We start from the raw sequence: 14,231 nt of genomic DNA, 5'->3' as shown, positions 1-14,231 counted from the left end.
TAAATTAAGTGTTTGATGCTCATTTAAGGACCCCCAGACAGCGCTGCTTCATGGGTCCCCCCCGATGTCAAACACCACTGGTACCACCTCCGCCTCATTTTGAGCCAGGAAAAACCCTGAGTCCAGGCGGGAGAAAATGAAGGCATGGATGAGTGTCACTGTGACGGAGTCTGACAGAGATGGCCGGAGTCTGGAGATGTTCTTGAGGTGAAAGAAGGCGGATTTAGTGATGGATTTGATATGTGATTGGAATGAGAGAGTGGAATCCAGAATGACACCCAGGTTGCGGACTTCAGGGGATGGAGCAGCCATCCACCTGGAGGACGAGATCTCCAACCTTCTCGAGCAGTGCCGGGGGTGCCACAACCATGAGCTCTGTTTTCTTGCTGTTGAGTTTGAGTAGGTTAGTAGTCATCCAGTTTTTTATTTCTTTAAGGCAGTTGATGAGTGACTGGGGGGGGGGGGTGGTGAGGTGTTGAGATACAGCTAAGTATCATCAGCGTAACAGTGAAAATTGAGTCCATGGCGGCGGATGATCTGACCGAGTGGGAGCATATAGATAGAGAAGAGGAGTGGACCGAGCACAGAGCCCTGAGGAACACCATGGATGCCTGGGACTGGGGGGGAGCTGGAACCATTGATCGTGACAAACTGTTTCTGGTTGGTGAGATATGACTGAAAGCAGGAAAGGACCCTACTGGTGAGGCCTAGATGGTCAGATAGGCGGTTGAGTGGGAGATTAGAATTGAATTAGAAAATAGAATTGTAAGGCGTCCCTGGGTTTTTTGAAAGGCACTATAGAAATTAAAGTTATTATTATTATTATTAGATGGTGTCGAAGGCTGCTGAAAGGTCAAGGAGGATGAGTAGGCTGATGCGGCGGGCTACGGCAGCAATGAGGAGGTCGTTGGTGACCTTGATGAGGGCGGTCTCTGTGCTGTGCCGTGTTTTGAAGCCGGACTGAAGGATCTCAAAGAGCTCATGGTTGGACATGTGCTGGTGGAGTTGGTCTGCCACTGCTCTTTCCAGGATTTTGCTGAGAAAAGTAAGGTTGGAGATCGGCCGGTGGTTGTTAAGATCATTGGGGTCCAGTCTGGGGTTTTTGAGAATGGGAGTTACTGAGGCAGTTTTGAACCTGGAGGGAACTGTACCGGACTGCAGTGAGGTGTTGATGATATCAACCATAAGGGGGCAGAGGGTGGGTAGGCAGGCCTTGACTAGTGCAGTTGGCATGGGGTCCAGGGAGCAGTGGAGGCCTTGGCCTTAGAGGCCAACTTAGCAACCGGAGGGGCATCCACCAGGCAGAAGGAGGAGAGACTGCAGGGGGGGAGGCATGTTGCTGAGGGGGCAGCACCCTGAGGCTGAACTGAGTGTGGGGGGGAGGGTCAGGTGCAGGTGCCAGGAGCTGCTGATGGATAGAGTCCACTTAACTCTGAAAAAAGTCCAGGAACTCAGAGCAGAGGTTATAGGCACCTGCAGGTTGGGAGATGTCAGGGGGGCGGAGGAGGCGGTTGATGGTGGTGAACAGTAACCTGGGATGGGTTAGCTGGGAGCCGATGAGAGTTGAGTAGTACTGCACCTTGGCCTGGGAGAGGGTTTCACGGTAGGACTTCACATGGTCTTCATAGGTCAGAAGATGGACGGTGAGGCCAGTCCTGTTGTGAAGCCTCTCCAGCCGGCGTCCAGCGGCCTTCATGGAACAAAGTTCGCTGGTGAACCAGGGGGCAGGGCGGGAGAAGGAGACAGTCCGGGTTTTGAGAGGGGCGAGAGTGTCCAGGCTGAGGGAGAGGGCAGCGTCGTAGTGGGCTACTAGACCGTCCACCGTGGCCTCAGTGGGAGCCGAGGCCATGTGGGTGGTTATCAGGCTGGACAGGTCTAGTGCACTCACTGATTTGATATTGCGGAACGCAATGGTGCTGCGCTGTGGATGCTGCCTTGGCAGGGAGATGGGGACGGTGAAAAGGATGGCATGATGGCCGGGTATCTTTAAATCCAGGCACTGTAGATGGGAGGGGGGTGTACCAGTGGAGCACATCAGATCAAGTGTGTGACCTCTCTTGTGGGTGGGGCCCTGAACATGCTGGGTGATGTTAAAGCAGTCCAGGAGTGACAGGAAATCAGTAGCAAATTTGTTGCTACTGGAGTCCACATGTATGTTGAAGTCGCCAATCAGGAGCGTAGATGATGACATGAATCAGAGAGAGGAGAGGAGGTCAGACAGCTTAGACAGGAAGTCAGAGGCAGAGGTATCAGACAGGAAGTCAGAGGCAGAGGTATCAGGGGGGTGGTAGATGAGGACTACCAGGAGCGGAGCAGGCCCAGTCAGTGTGAACGCTGTACATTCAGATGAGGCGGTGTTGGGAACTGGCAGCTCTTTAACTGGGAGGTCTGCACGGTAGATGACCGCCAGCCCACCACCAGAGCTCTTGAAGTGTTAAGGCCACTAATACACCCAAGAATGCCCATGCCGTTATGGTGATACCTTCAAAGAACATATTAAGCACAGGCACATTGACAAACCATACAGTACACTAACATGTGTGTCAAGCAACAAGACAACAAGCATAATATGTGTTGTAAATGCAGGTGAGTACTGAGAAGGCAACTGTCTTCCAAACCCCCATCTATTTGACATACCCTGACATACGTACATACTACCCAACGCTGACATAAGTCCATACTACCCAACACTGACATACGTCCATACTACCCAACACTGACATACGTCCATACTACCCAACACTGACATACGTCCATACTACCCAACACTGACATACGTCCATACTACCCAACACTGACATACCTACATACTACTCAACGCTGACATTCGTCCATACTACCCAACACTGACATACGTCCATACTACCCAACACTGACATACATCCATACTACCCAACACTGACATACCTACATACTACTCAACTCTGACATACGTACATACTACCCAACACTGACATACGTACATACTACCCAACACTGACATACGTACATACTACCCAACACTGACATACCTACATACTACCCAAACCTGACATACGTACATACTACCCAACACTGACATGCGTACATACTACCCAACACTGACATACGTCCATACTACCCAACGCTGACATACGTACATACTACCCAACACTGACATACGTACATACTACCCAACACTGACATACGTACATACTACCCAACCCTGACATACGTACATACTACCCAACACTGACATGCATACATACTACCCAACACTGACATACGTCCATACTACCCAACGCTGACATACCTACATACTACCCAACACTGACATACGTACATACTACCCAACACTGACATACGTCCATACTACCCAACACTGACATACGTCCATACTACCCAACACTGACATACATACATACTACCCAACGCTGACATACGTACATACTACCCAACGCTGACATACCTACATACTACTCAACACTGACATACGTCCATACTACCCAACACTGACATACGTCCATACTACCCAACACTGACATACGTCCATACTACCCAACACTGACATACGTCCATACTACCCAACACTGACATACGTCCATACTACCCAACACTGACATACGTCCATACTACCCAACACTGACATACGTCCATACTACCCAACACTGACATACCTATATACTACCCAACACTGACATACGTCCATACTACCCAACACTGACATACGTCCATACTACCCAACACTGACATACGTCCATACTACTCAACGCATGAGTGTCAATGACCACACTGTGCACACCCACATCAAATTACCACCTGGTAATTTCTACCAACACATGACCGTTGTCTTTCTCGCTCACTCTCTCTCACTCTCTCATCCTCTCTATCCAACTTCCTGCCCCATAATAACCCTTTCCCTTGCTCTACCTGTCTGTTACTTCCCCCGTCCCTTCATCTCATTAACAATAATGGTTAGATGTGAAATTGTCATCTAGGAATTAGCTCATAATGTTCACTAGCTTGCTAGGCGGTGGTTAGCATTTCATTGCTAGCGCCCCCCCCCCCCCCCACACACACAACTTTTCCATGTTTACGAGGAAGCTAATACTGAGCAGCTTCATGATGATATCATTTTACCACTCCACTGCGAGTGTGTGAGAACTCAGGACACTTCCTATCCATGAAACTTTGAGAACAAACATCGATAGTGTCCTTCCTAACGGTTCTTTCCCTCTACCATCCTCTGCTATTCTTACTGTATTCAGTTGTTAAGTCTGACGTCAAACGTGACGTTTAGCAATTTCCGGGTCCAAACCAGAAATTCCCTGCACCAGAGTACCAGTGTACTAAAGTGGTAGAATGACAGTTCAAACGTTTTTTAGACTCGGATCTATTCATACAACAAGGGACACAGCACATTCCCATCATCATATATCATATTTGTCAGCGTCTTTGAGCCTCGGAAAAGCACTATACAAATATAATGAATTATTATTATTATTGAGGCATTTCGAAGAGAGCGCCTCAGCCAACTTTGGACCCGGAAACACGTCACGACTTAACAACCGAATAGAAGGCCACAAGTGGAGGCGATAGAGTGCGGAAACCGTGTTCATGAAGGGAAGGAGACAAACAGAGGAGCCCATTTGATGAATATTTGAATCAGGTTTGAGTCAGAGCCAAGGTTCTCCTCAACCATGACAGATGACAATAGACAGGAGAACAAATGTACTGCAGGAATGAAAAGCCGTTATATAATGTATTCAACGCTCTGCTGAAACACATTCTCAGGTATGCCCCAAAGTCTGGAAACCATCCCAGAGGTGCTTTTATATAACCGCCGTGTGGGAAGCCACTGACCGTGATGATTGGATAAGCAGTTGAACTTGCTGCCATGCTGCCAGTGAAGCGAGAAATGCCATGGCTTTCTGATGCACACAAACACACACAGACACAGTACACAAACCCACACAAACGCAGTACACGTTCAAACCCACACAGACGCAGTACACATACAAACACACACACAGACACAGTACACATACAAACACACACATAGACACAGTACACATACAAACACACACATAGACACAGTACACATACAAACACACACATAGACACAGTACACATACAAACACACACATAAACACAGTACACATACAAACACACACAGACACAGTACACACACAAACCCACACATAGACACAGACACAACAGTACACATACAAACACACACATAGACCCAGTACACATACAAAGGGAAGTGGAAAACAAATGCATAATATGTGCTGGACTAAGCATGCACACTCCAGAGGACACACACACACACACACACACAAACGAACACACACACACACACACACACGCGCGCGCGCGCACACACACACACACACGCGCACACACATACACACACACACACACAGACCTAATTCCTCAAGAAATAACCGCAGGGTATATGTTACCCAGGGTATATGTTACCCATTTCCATTCACCCAGAACATACTGATGTATGTAACACAGAGCACGTGGGCCACAACAACACTACCAAACCTGTCAACACTACCAAACATTACCAAACCTGTCACCACTACCAAACACTACCAAACCTGTCAACACCACCAAACACTACCAAACATGTCAACACCACCAAACACTACCAAACATGTCAACACTACCAAACACTACCAAACATGTCAACACTACCAAACACTACCAAACCTGTCACCACTACCAAACACTACCAAACATGTCAACACCACCAAACACTACCAAACATGTCAACACTACCAAACACTAACAAACATGTCACCACTACCAAACACTACCAAACATGTCAACACCACCAAACACTACCAAACATGTCAACACTACCAAACACTACCAAACACTACCAAACATGTCAACACTACCAAACACTACCAAACATGTCAACACTACCAAACATGTCACCACTACCAAACATGTCAACACTACCGAACACTACCAAACATGTCACCACTACCAAACACTACCAAACATGTCAACACTACCAAACATGTCACCACTACCAAACATGTCAACACTACCAAACACTACCAAACATGTCAACACTACCAAACACCACCAAACACTACCAAACATGTCACCACTACCAAACATGTCAACACTACCAAACCTGCGGTCCGCAGACATGGGCCTGCTATCCACCCCCCGCACCAACCTACGGACCTTTGGGGACAGAGCCTTCAGCGTGGCCGCACCTACTCTCTGGAACTCCCTCCCCATAGTGATCCGCAACGCCCCCACCCTGGACTCCTTCAAACTAGCCCTCAAAACACATCTGTTCTCCAAGGCCAACTAGTCATTGTTTTAGTTTTTGCTTTGTTTGTTTTCTGTTTTGTCTGTCCGTTTCATTCTCGTGTAAAGTGTCCTTGGGTTTTTGAAAGGCGCTATATAAATTAAAGTTATTATTATTATTATTATTATTATTATTATTATTATTATGTAGAGGGATATACAAAATACATTTGACAGCAGTCTGTGAAAAACAAGTCTCCCGTGTCACCCATGACACCCTGTTTACTGTATAGATTCCCCTCTCCACTCACCCAGCTGCTGACATATATGTTTGACAGAAAGCATGCAGACGATGTCTCTAGAGGACATTAACTAGGTAGCCATTATGCACCACCATCTGTCATTTTTAAATGCAACGCGTTGATGTGCACAAACACAAATATTTCCCCTGTGATTTCATTTCCTGTCTGTCTGATGACAGCAGACCTGGGTTCAACTTCAAATTGTATTTGAAATCATTTCCTGGTGCAATTCAACCAATGAAAAGGTTGCAAAAGTAAAAACCCCACCCACATGGCACTGTGGGCGGGCTCAAGTAAATGTTTAAAGCATCTGAAATCATTTCCAATACTGTTTAACCCAGGTCTGGGATATGATAATATATAATCATATTTTTGTTATTGCCATGCAATCAACTTGTCAGTCAATTGTATGAAGTTGGTGTTTTTTTGCTCTAGGCACAGACGAGCGTTGCAGATGATGCTGAGCTGGGATGGCAGAGTGCACCGTCAGTATGTGAACAAGGACCAGGCAGCGCCAAGAACCCATCTCCCAAAAACACATCTGAGCCTGCAGAACACCACGGTCACACGCTCCTCAAGGTCCATCCTTAAAACACATTGATCAGTACCATTAATAACATAAACACTCTGATAACAAACATATACACTCCCTCACACTCTCTCTCTCTCACTCTCTCTCTCTCACACACACACCCAGTAAAACTGTAGCATCAAACTGGTGGAACAAGCTCCCCACTGCTGTCAGGACTGCAGAGTCACTACCTATCTTCCGCTGGTAGTCTGAAGACCTCCATCTCTTCAGGCTACATCTTAGCTGTCCCTCCGAAAGACCTCTTCATCCTCACTACTCCCCTGTACAGTGTAGTGGAAATTCCTACTTGTGTTTATCAGAAACTGCAATTTCCCATGTGAATAAACATTCCTTTATCTCTGCTTTGATTACACTGTAACAGAGGCTGTTGTAGAAACATTCCATGGACCCATGGACCCCAGGAAGAACAGTCCTCACTATGGTGAGGACTAATGGGGATCCGTTTAAATAAACAAATAAACAAAGGTCAGAATGTATTTCAGGTCAGCATGACCTTATGGGAGTGACCATGTGTTAACACTTATGGGAGTGACCATGTGTCTATATAACACTTATGGGAATAACCATGTGTGTCTATATAACACTTATGGGAGTAACCATGTGTGTCTATATAACACTTATGGGAGTGACCATGTGTCTATATAACAGTTATGGGAGTGACCATGTGTCTATATAACACTTATGGGAGTGACCATGTGTCTATATAACACTTATGGGAGTGACCATGTGTCTATATAACACTTCAATTGTGAATTTCATCAGATCATTCAGACTCTGGGCTTTGCAAACGTTTGCTAATCTCTTTTGATCTCATTTGTTACTATAATAATAAAAGGCTTAAGCATTCAGATATTTCTCCTGTGCTTCCATACCGATTAAGAAACAACAACCACAACAGTTTCTCTACTGTAAATAAAACTTTTATTTTGAAGTATTTCTTCCTTCTTCTAGCATTGTGACAGTCGATGGCCCCTGGTTCTAGCATAAATTCGTTTTTCTGATGATGACTGATGTTTAGATGATTCACTTACTTAGACAAATAAACTTGTTGCAAGTCACTTTGGATAAAGGCGTCTGCTAAATCCTAAATGTCTAATGTCTGTTTATTTAAACATCACAAATTGTGTTAGCAAATGTCAACAACAGACAACGAACACTTATTCAACAAACATATTCACAAAATCTATCACAGCAACCCATTCTGTAAAACTATATCATCCACTTCAATGTTTCTTATCAACCTACAGTACTGCCATACTACTGACATAACTGGAAGCAACACCCTTCTCTGAGTAACATATATATATATTTTAATATCACAGTCAATATCCAGTCATTCTTCACACAGAGCGTGCTTGTTGTTCCCAGACAGAGACGCTCTCACATTCCAGCTGCCTGGGCACTCCTCCTCCCTGCTCAGTGAAGAGAACCGCTTGGATTAATGCCAAGAACACTTTTCCTCCTGACGTGCCTTCCCATATAAGCCTGCTACTGAACATACAAAACACACACGTGCACGCGCGCACTCACACGCACATTAAACAGCTCTCGTTCACAAACATAGACATGTCTACATGCACAGAGACACAAACGCCAACTCTGTTGACATACAAATCGGAACGTAGACACTCTCTCAAAGTTGCACAGACCAACATACAAACACAACGACACAAAAACACATGCACACGCCACACACACACACACACACACACACTCACACTCACACTCACACTCACACTCACACTCACACTCACACTCACACTCACACTCACACTCACACACACACACACACACACACACACACACACACACACACACACATCTACAGCCTCACCTGCTGTTCCACGGCCACATCCTGAAGGGCCTGGTTGTCCCGAGGAGCTCGGATCCAGCTGAACAACTGGCCCATGTTCTCTCTCTCTCTCTCTCTCACTGTGTGTGTGTGTGTATGTGTATGGAGAGGTCGTGGACTCTGGCTGTAGCCTGTAAGCTACAGCATGCTCCCAGCACACAGGGAAGGGGAGGGGACCGAAGAAGGGGGGGGGAGGGAAGCTAGGAGCAGAGCAGGGGGCAGGGTTAGTAGGAAAGGGGGAGGGCCCAGAGGCAGACTATAGTGAGAGGCAGGGCTAAAAAGGGAAGGCTGATGACTGTGATGTGACACCCTCCAAAAAAGACTGGGGGGGGATACATCTGAACCGCTTCTCAATGAAATGGCCAGGAAGCACGCATACACACACACACACACACACACACACACACACACACACACACACGGAAACACTCACTCATGCAATAGTGCACGCGTACTGTACGCACACACATAAACAAACACTTTCTGTTAAGACAAAACCCCTCCCCAACAGGGCACACATACACACTCACCAACACCGATCAATCAATCCACATCTACAAGCACACGCCCTCATTCCTTGATAAACAAACACCGGGCGTCAGGAGATCAGTTGTGCAATGTGACTACCTCACTGTGCAGAGGAGTAGACAAGGGTGGGGCCCAGGGCCAAGGGAGACCAAGTTCATCTTCCACCATCTTGACTGTGTTAAACACAGCCACACGTGGCTAATGCTAAAACACAACAGTGTTCTAATGCGAGGGGGGGCTCAGCACTGAATTCAGAGAGAGTTTGTGACGTTAGAATTATAAGGTTCTATCTCCATTTTTGTCAAAATTGAGTTTTTTACATAATCTGATCCATTAGGTGTTTATTAATGCCTGTGTGGTGTTATTTTTAAAATGTTTACATTTTTGAGTTAGTAATTAATAAAATACAAAGGTTCCATCTCACAAAACATAATGGAATGTAAAAACTTTGACGCTCAATATCTCTGAACGACCATAAACAGAGATAGAACCCTATAATTCTAAGATCACGTAATGCTAAAACACAACAGTGTTCTAATGCTAAAACCCAACAGTGTTCTAATGCTGAAACACAACAGTGTTCTAATGCTGAAACACAACAGTGTTCTAATGCTGAAACACAACAGTGTTCTAATGTTGAAACACAACAGTGTTCTAATGATGAAACACAACAGTGTTCTAATTCTGAAACCCAACAGTGTTCTAATGCTGAAACACAACAGTGTTCTAATGCTGAAACACAACAGTGTTCTAATGCTGAAACACAACAGTGTTCTAATGCTGAAACCCAAAAGGGTTCTAATGCGAGGGGGAGCTCAGCACTGATTCCAGAGAGAGTTGTCAAATGTGGGCCTACGCAGCAAGAGAGAAAGCACTATGGAGTATGGGAACAGGTGTCGGTTATGCAAAAGACCAGGATGCCTCTGAGACTGGAGACACAGGAGACCATGATGCCTCTGTGAGACTGGAGACACAGGAGACCATGATGAGACACAGGAGACCATGACGCCTCTGAGACTGGAGACACAGGTTTTTCCCTTTTCGGGGCCTTGATTTATTGACTGCCATCAACTTTGACTTTAAAAGTTTGGCATCTTTATTGCTTGCACTGTAAGTAACTGCATCAGACCCAGAGAACTGCAGGTCCACATAGCAGATATCACCATATTCCAAAACGTCAACAGAGTGAGTCTCTCTGCACTGTCTCGTCTCCTGAAGCTCAATAGAACTAGGATGAAGCAGCTGTACAGAGTCCCTGTCGAAGGAAACTCAGACTGTGCAAAACAACTGAGATATGATTATGTGCAGGTCAGCTATTCTATATCCTATCGTTGGTATTGGATCTGGAAGTGTATGGTGCTACATCATATTGACTGATACCTGTCTTTTTGTACTGTGCTACATTGTTTTGTCTTGTTTCTTTCAGAGAGTCATGAAGCTAGAAGCAGATGCAGTGCATCATGAGCTATATATGGATGAGGCAGGTTTCAACCTTGCAAAAACAAGGTGCCGCTGTCGAAATATCATCGGAAATATCATCGGAAATATCATCGTCCCGGGACAACGTGGTGGCAACATAACAATGTGTACAGCTATTAGTCAATGAGTCCTTCACCATCATGCAATCCTAGGCCCATACAACACTGCTCACATTATCACATTTCTGGACACTAGGGGTGTGACGGTTCACAAAGATTTCGGTTCGGTACGTACATCGGTTTTTAAGTCACGGTTCGGTATGTTTTCGATACAGCAGGGTAAAACGTATCACCATTTTTAAAAATATATATTATTATTATTAAACAGTGGTTTACTAAACACACAGTGGGTCTTTCTTTCTTAAATAAAATAAAGTCTGTCATTACTGCTGCAAACCAGCTGCAACCTACTAATAAAAAAGTAAAATGTACTGAAAAGTAAATCAAAAATAAATATTCTCTAAGGGGGTGTTCTCACTAGAACATTTGCTTCACTTGATACGGAGTTTAGGATAAAGTTCGCTTTGCTCTGCGTCGTTTGGAGCGGTGAGAACGCACATTCGAAGTAACTCCCGGAGCAAATACCCGTCGGATGCTCCGCTTGAAAAGGGTGGTTTCGCTTCGGTTAGAAAAGACGCATCCACCACTTTGCTTCGCTTCGCTTTTGGTGAGAACGCTGCCCGAGGCTGTCCATAGGAAAACAACAGCGCATGCATGTTGATCTGGATAAGAGTGGGACAACGGGCAATTCTACATTTTTCTGACCAATCAACTACCACGTCTGTTGCTTTGATTGCGTATGTTACTTTGTTTACATGAAGGGCTGTGAGAACGCAAATCAGAGAAATAATTTATGCAACAATGTTGCGAACTCATCCACTTGCTCCGGGTCTCGATTCGGACTTTCATGTGAGAACATGACCTTAAATAAATAAAATATAATAAAATAAATATACATTAAGGTGCAACATTTTGAAAATGTACTGTACCTGAACTATACTGTACTTGTATTCACATAAGCAGCTTTCAACATCACATTAGGACTTGCCAGCTTGTACTGACATTCATTGTATTTTCTCTGCAATATATGTGCAGCTGTTGTGCTACGGTGGAAGAAAGACACAACACTTCTGACTGCCTAGCAGCCTGGACACCGGGTTGACTTCTGCTGCTTTTTGTGCTGCTAAATTAATTGTGAGTGCAAAGCATCTAATTTGGGGGGCCAGTCCAGCTTCACTGATTGCATATTTCTAGCATTATCTGTTGTGACTGGAATTGTGCTTCTTGGCCTCTCCAACTTCCATTCTGACACTACCTCCTTCAGTACCTCTGACAGATGTGTACTTGTGTGCTGGACCCTGAAGCCTACCCTGCAGAAGTCCCTAGATGGGAGCTACACCAGAATGCTGCGTGCAGTACTTAACATCGACAAGAGCGGGCATGTTACAAACAAGCATCTGTATGGGGGGTCACCAAGGATAAGCAAAAAAATAGCAGTCAGGAGAATGAGGCTGGCAGGTCACTGCCAGAGACACCAGGAGCTGCCAGCCAGCAAACTGGTTCTGTGGGAGCCAACACACGGCTCCGGTACGAATACGTGAACCGTTACACCCCTACTGGACACCCTCCGTAACAGACTCATTTCTAATGGCCAGATGCCACAGAAGGTATGTTATATTCTGGGACAATGTTAGTTGTTATAATCTGGGACAATGTTAGTTGCTTTGGTCCGCAATTGGTTCACAGGTCACTTTTCATCACACTCAATCTCCCTCATACTGTCCTTTCTAGAATCCTATTGAAGAATTCTTCTCTGCATGGTGTTGGGAGGTGTATGATCGCCAGCCCCACCAATACATAGCCCTTATACAGGCAGCGGAGGAAACTTGTGGAGACATTGTGTGCTTTGTGTGCTCATTCAAATGACGGTTTGTGTATACTGTATTGACGCAAACATTTTTTTTTAAATTAAAAGGGTTTGAAGAGTTTTGCAAGGATTGTTTGCATTTTGCAAAACATGTTGTTTTGCTGGTTTGGTGTCGGGTGTTGTGGTTAGTGTGAAGAATTTGGCAAAAATAGCCTATAGTTGGAAAGTGGAAAAGTTCACAAGCAACCCTTGCATGTCAACAGGTAAATACCAGCTGAAACAGTTGTAAAATAAAAGGTTGCCAACCATTCCTCTCTTATAATGACATGTTATTGACAGAAGAAAAGAAAGAATTGCAGACTGCTGTGAGAGCAAAGTACAGTTCCTCAGTTCTGTCTGCCAATAAATATATTATGCCTAATTAATGACTTGACTGTGTTCATTTGGGTAGGCCCTGGGTGGGGTGGGGCAGGCTATGTAACAATGCAGTCTCTCTGAGTCACGCTGATAAAAGAAGCTTGTTGTGGTTAGGGGTAGGGTTAACCCTACAGCAGAGAGGGGATACTGTAAGGAAGGGTGAAGGAATGTTTGGGTGGATGTTTAAATACTCTCAGTTATTGTGTGAATAAGCCCCCAGAAGAACACAACTGTCGACAGACACAAACTGAGACCAGGGACCTTGTGTAGGTCTGACACTAACAGTGTAAAACATTGGCCAATAAATTCCACTACCCACACAACTCATATTATCTCCTCACATTCAAGTGTAAAAAACAGTAAGTCCATGTGACGGAGGTTGTGAAAGACATCTTGTGGTACCTGCAATACGATACAGAAACTCAGCAGCCAGTGAAGCAAGAATGTGTAAACACATCGTACAGTACACATCTAATGAGAACGACAGATGAATCAAAACATCAACAGCAGTATCTGTGTCAGTCTTATGCTGCTCAGAGAAGGTGTGAGAAGTATGAGACGTTCAAAGTAACCCAGTGTTGTTTCTTCGGTTTCCAGGAAATAGTTGATTTCTAAAAATGGAATGCGCACCGTGAATATACTGGAAATGTATACCAACCTTTGGTTACAAAATGCCTAAATTATGTTTCTTTCAAGAGCCCTAAATTCTGAAAACGTTCCAGAGTCAAATAAGTATTCCCAGAGCATTTTGGCATTCGCTGGAAAAGGTATTTTAATTAATCATCAGATCATGAACATATCGGTGACAGCGCATCACCCGCACATTGACAACAGTCAAATAAATAATAATAATTTCTCTCTCAGTAAGTGTCACTTAGCTAGCTAGACTAAAGCCCCTTTCACACATAGTTCCCAGTAAATTACATTTATACATATTTGCCATATACTGTATAATACC

General features: G+C 44.8%; 1 protein-coding gene across 2 annotated transcripts in view; it reads right to left on the bottom strand.

Moving 5' to 3' along the window:
* Positions 1-9,050, bottom strand: part of cast (calpastatin) — a 64,994-nt gene extending 55,944 nt beyond the window's left edge. For both annotated transcript variants that reach the window (XM_080530428.1, XM_080530429.1), the window contains exon 1: positions 8,966-9,050. In XM_080530428.1, coding sequence (XP_080386554.1) covers positions 8,966-9,040 — 75 coding nt within the window. In that variant the 5' untranslated portion in view covers positions 9,041-9,050. The remainder of the gene's footprint in view (positions 1-8,965) is intronic.
* Between the last annotated feature and the right edge of the window lie 5,181 nt (positions 9,051-14,231).

The sequence above is a fragment of the Nansenia antarctica genome, assembly GCF_963989245.1.
Source record: "Nansenia antarctica genome assembly, chromosome: 4".
Lineage (NCBI taxonomy): Eukaryota > Metazoa > Chordata > Actinopteri > Argentiniformes > Microstomatidae > Nansenia > Nansenia antarctica.
The sequence above is the reverse complement of the archived record's forward strand: the minus strand, read 5'-3'. Positions and strand labels throughout refer to the sequence as shown.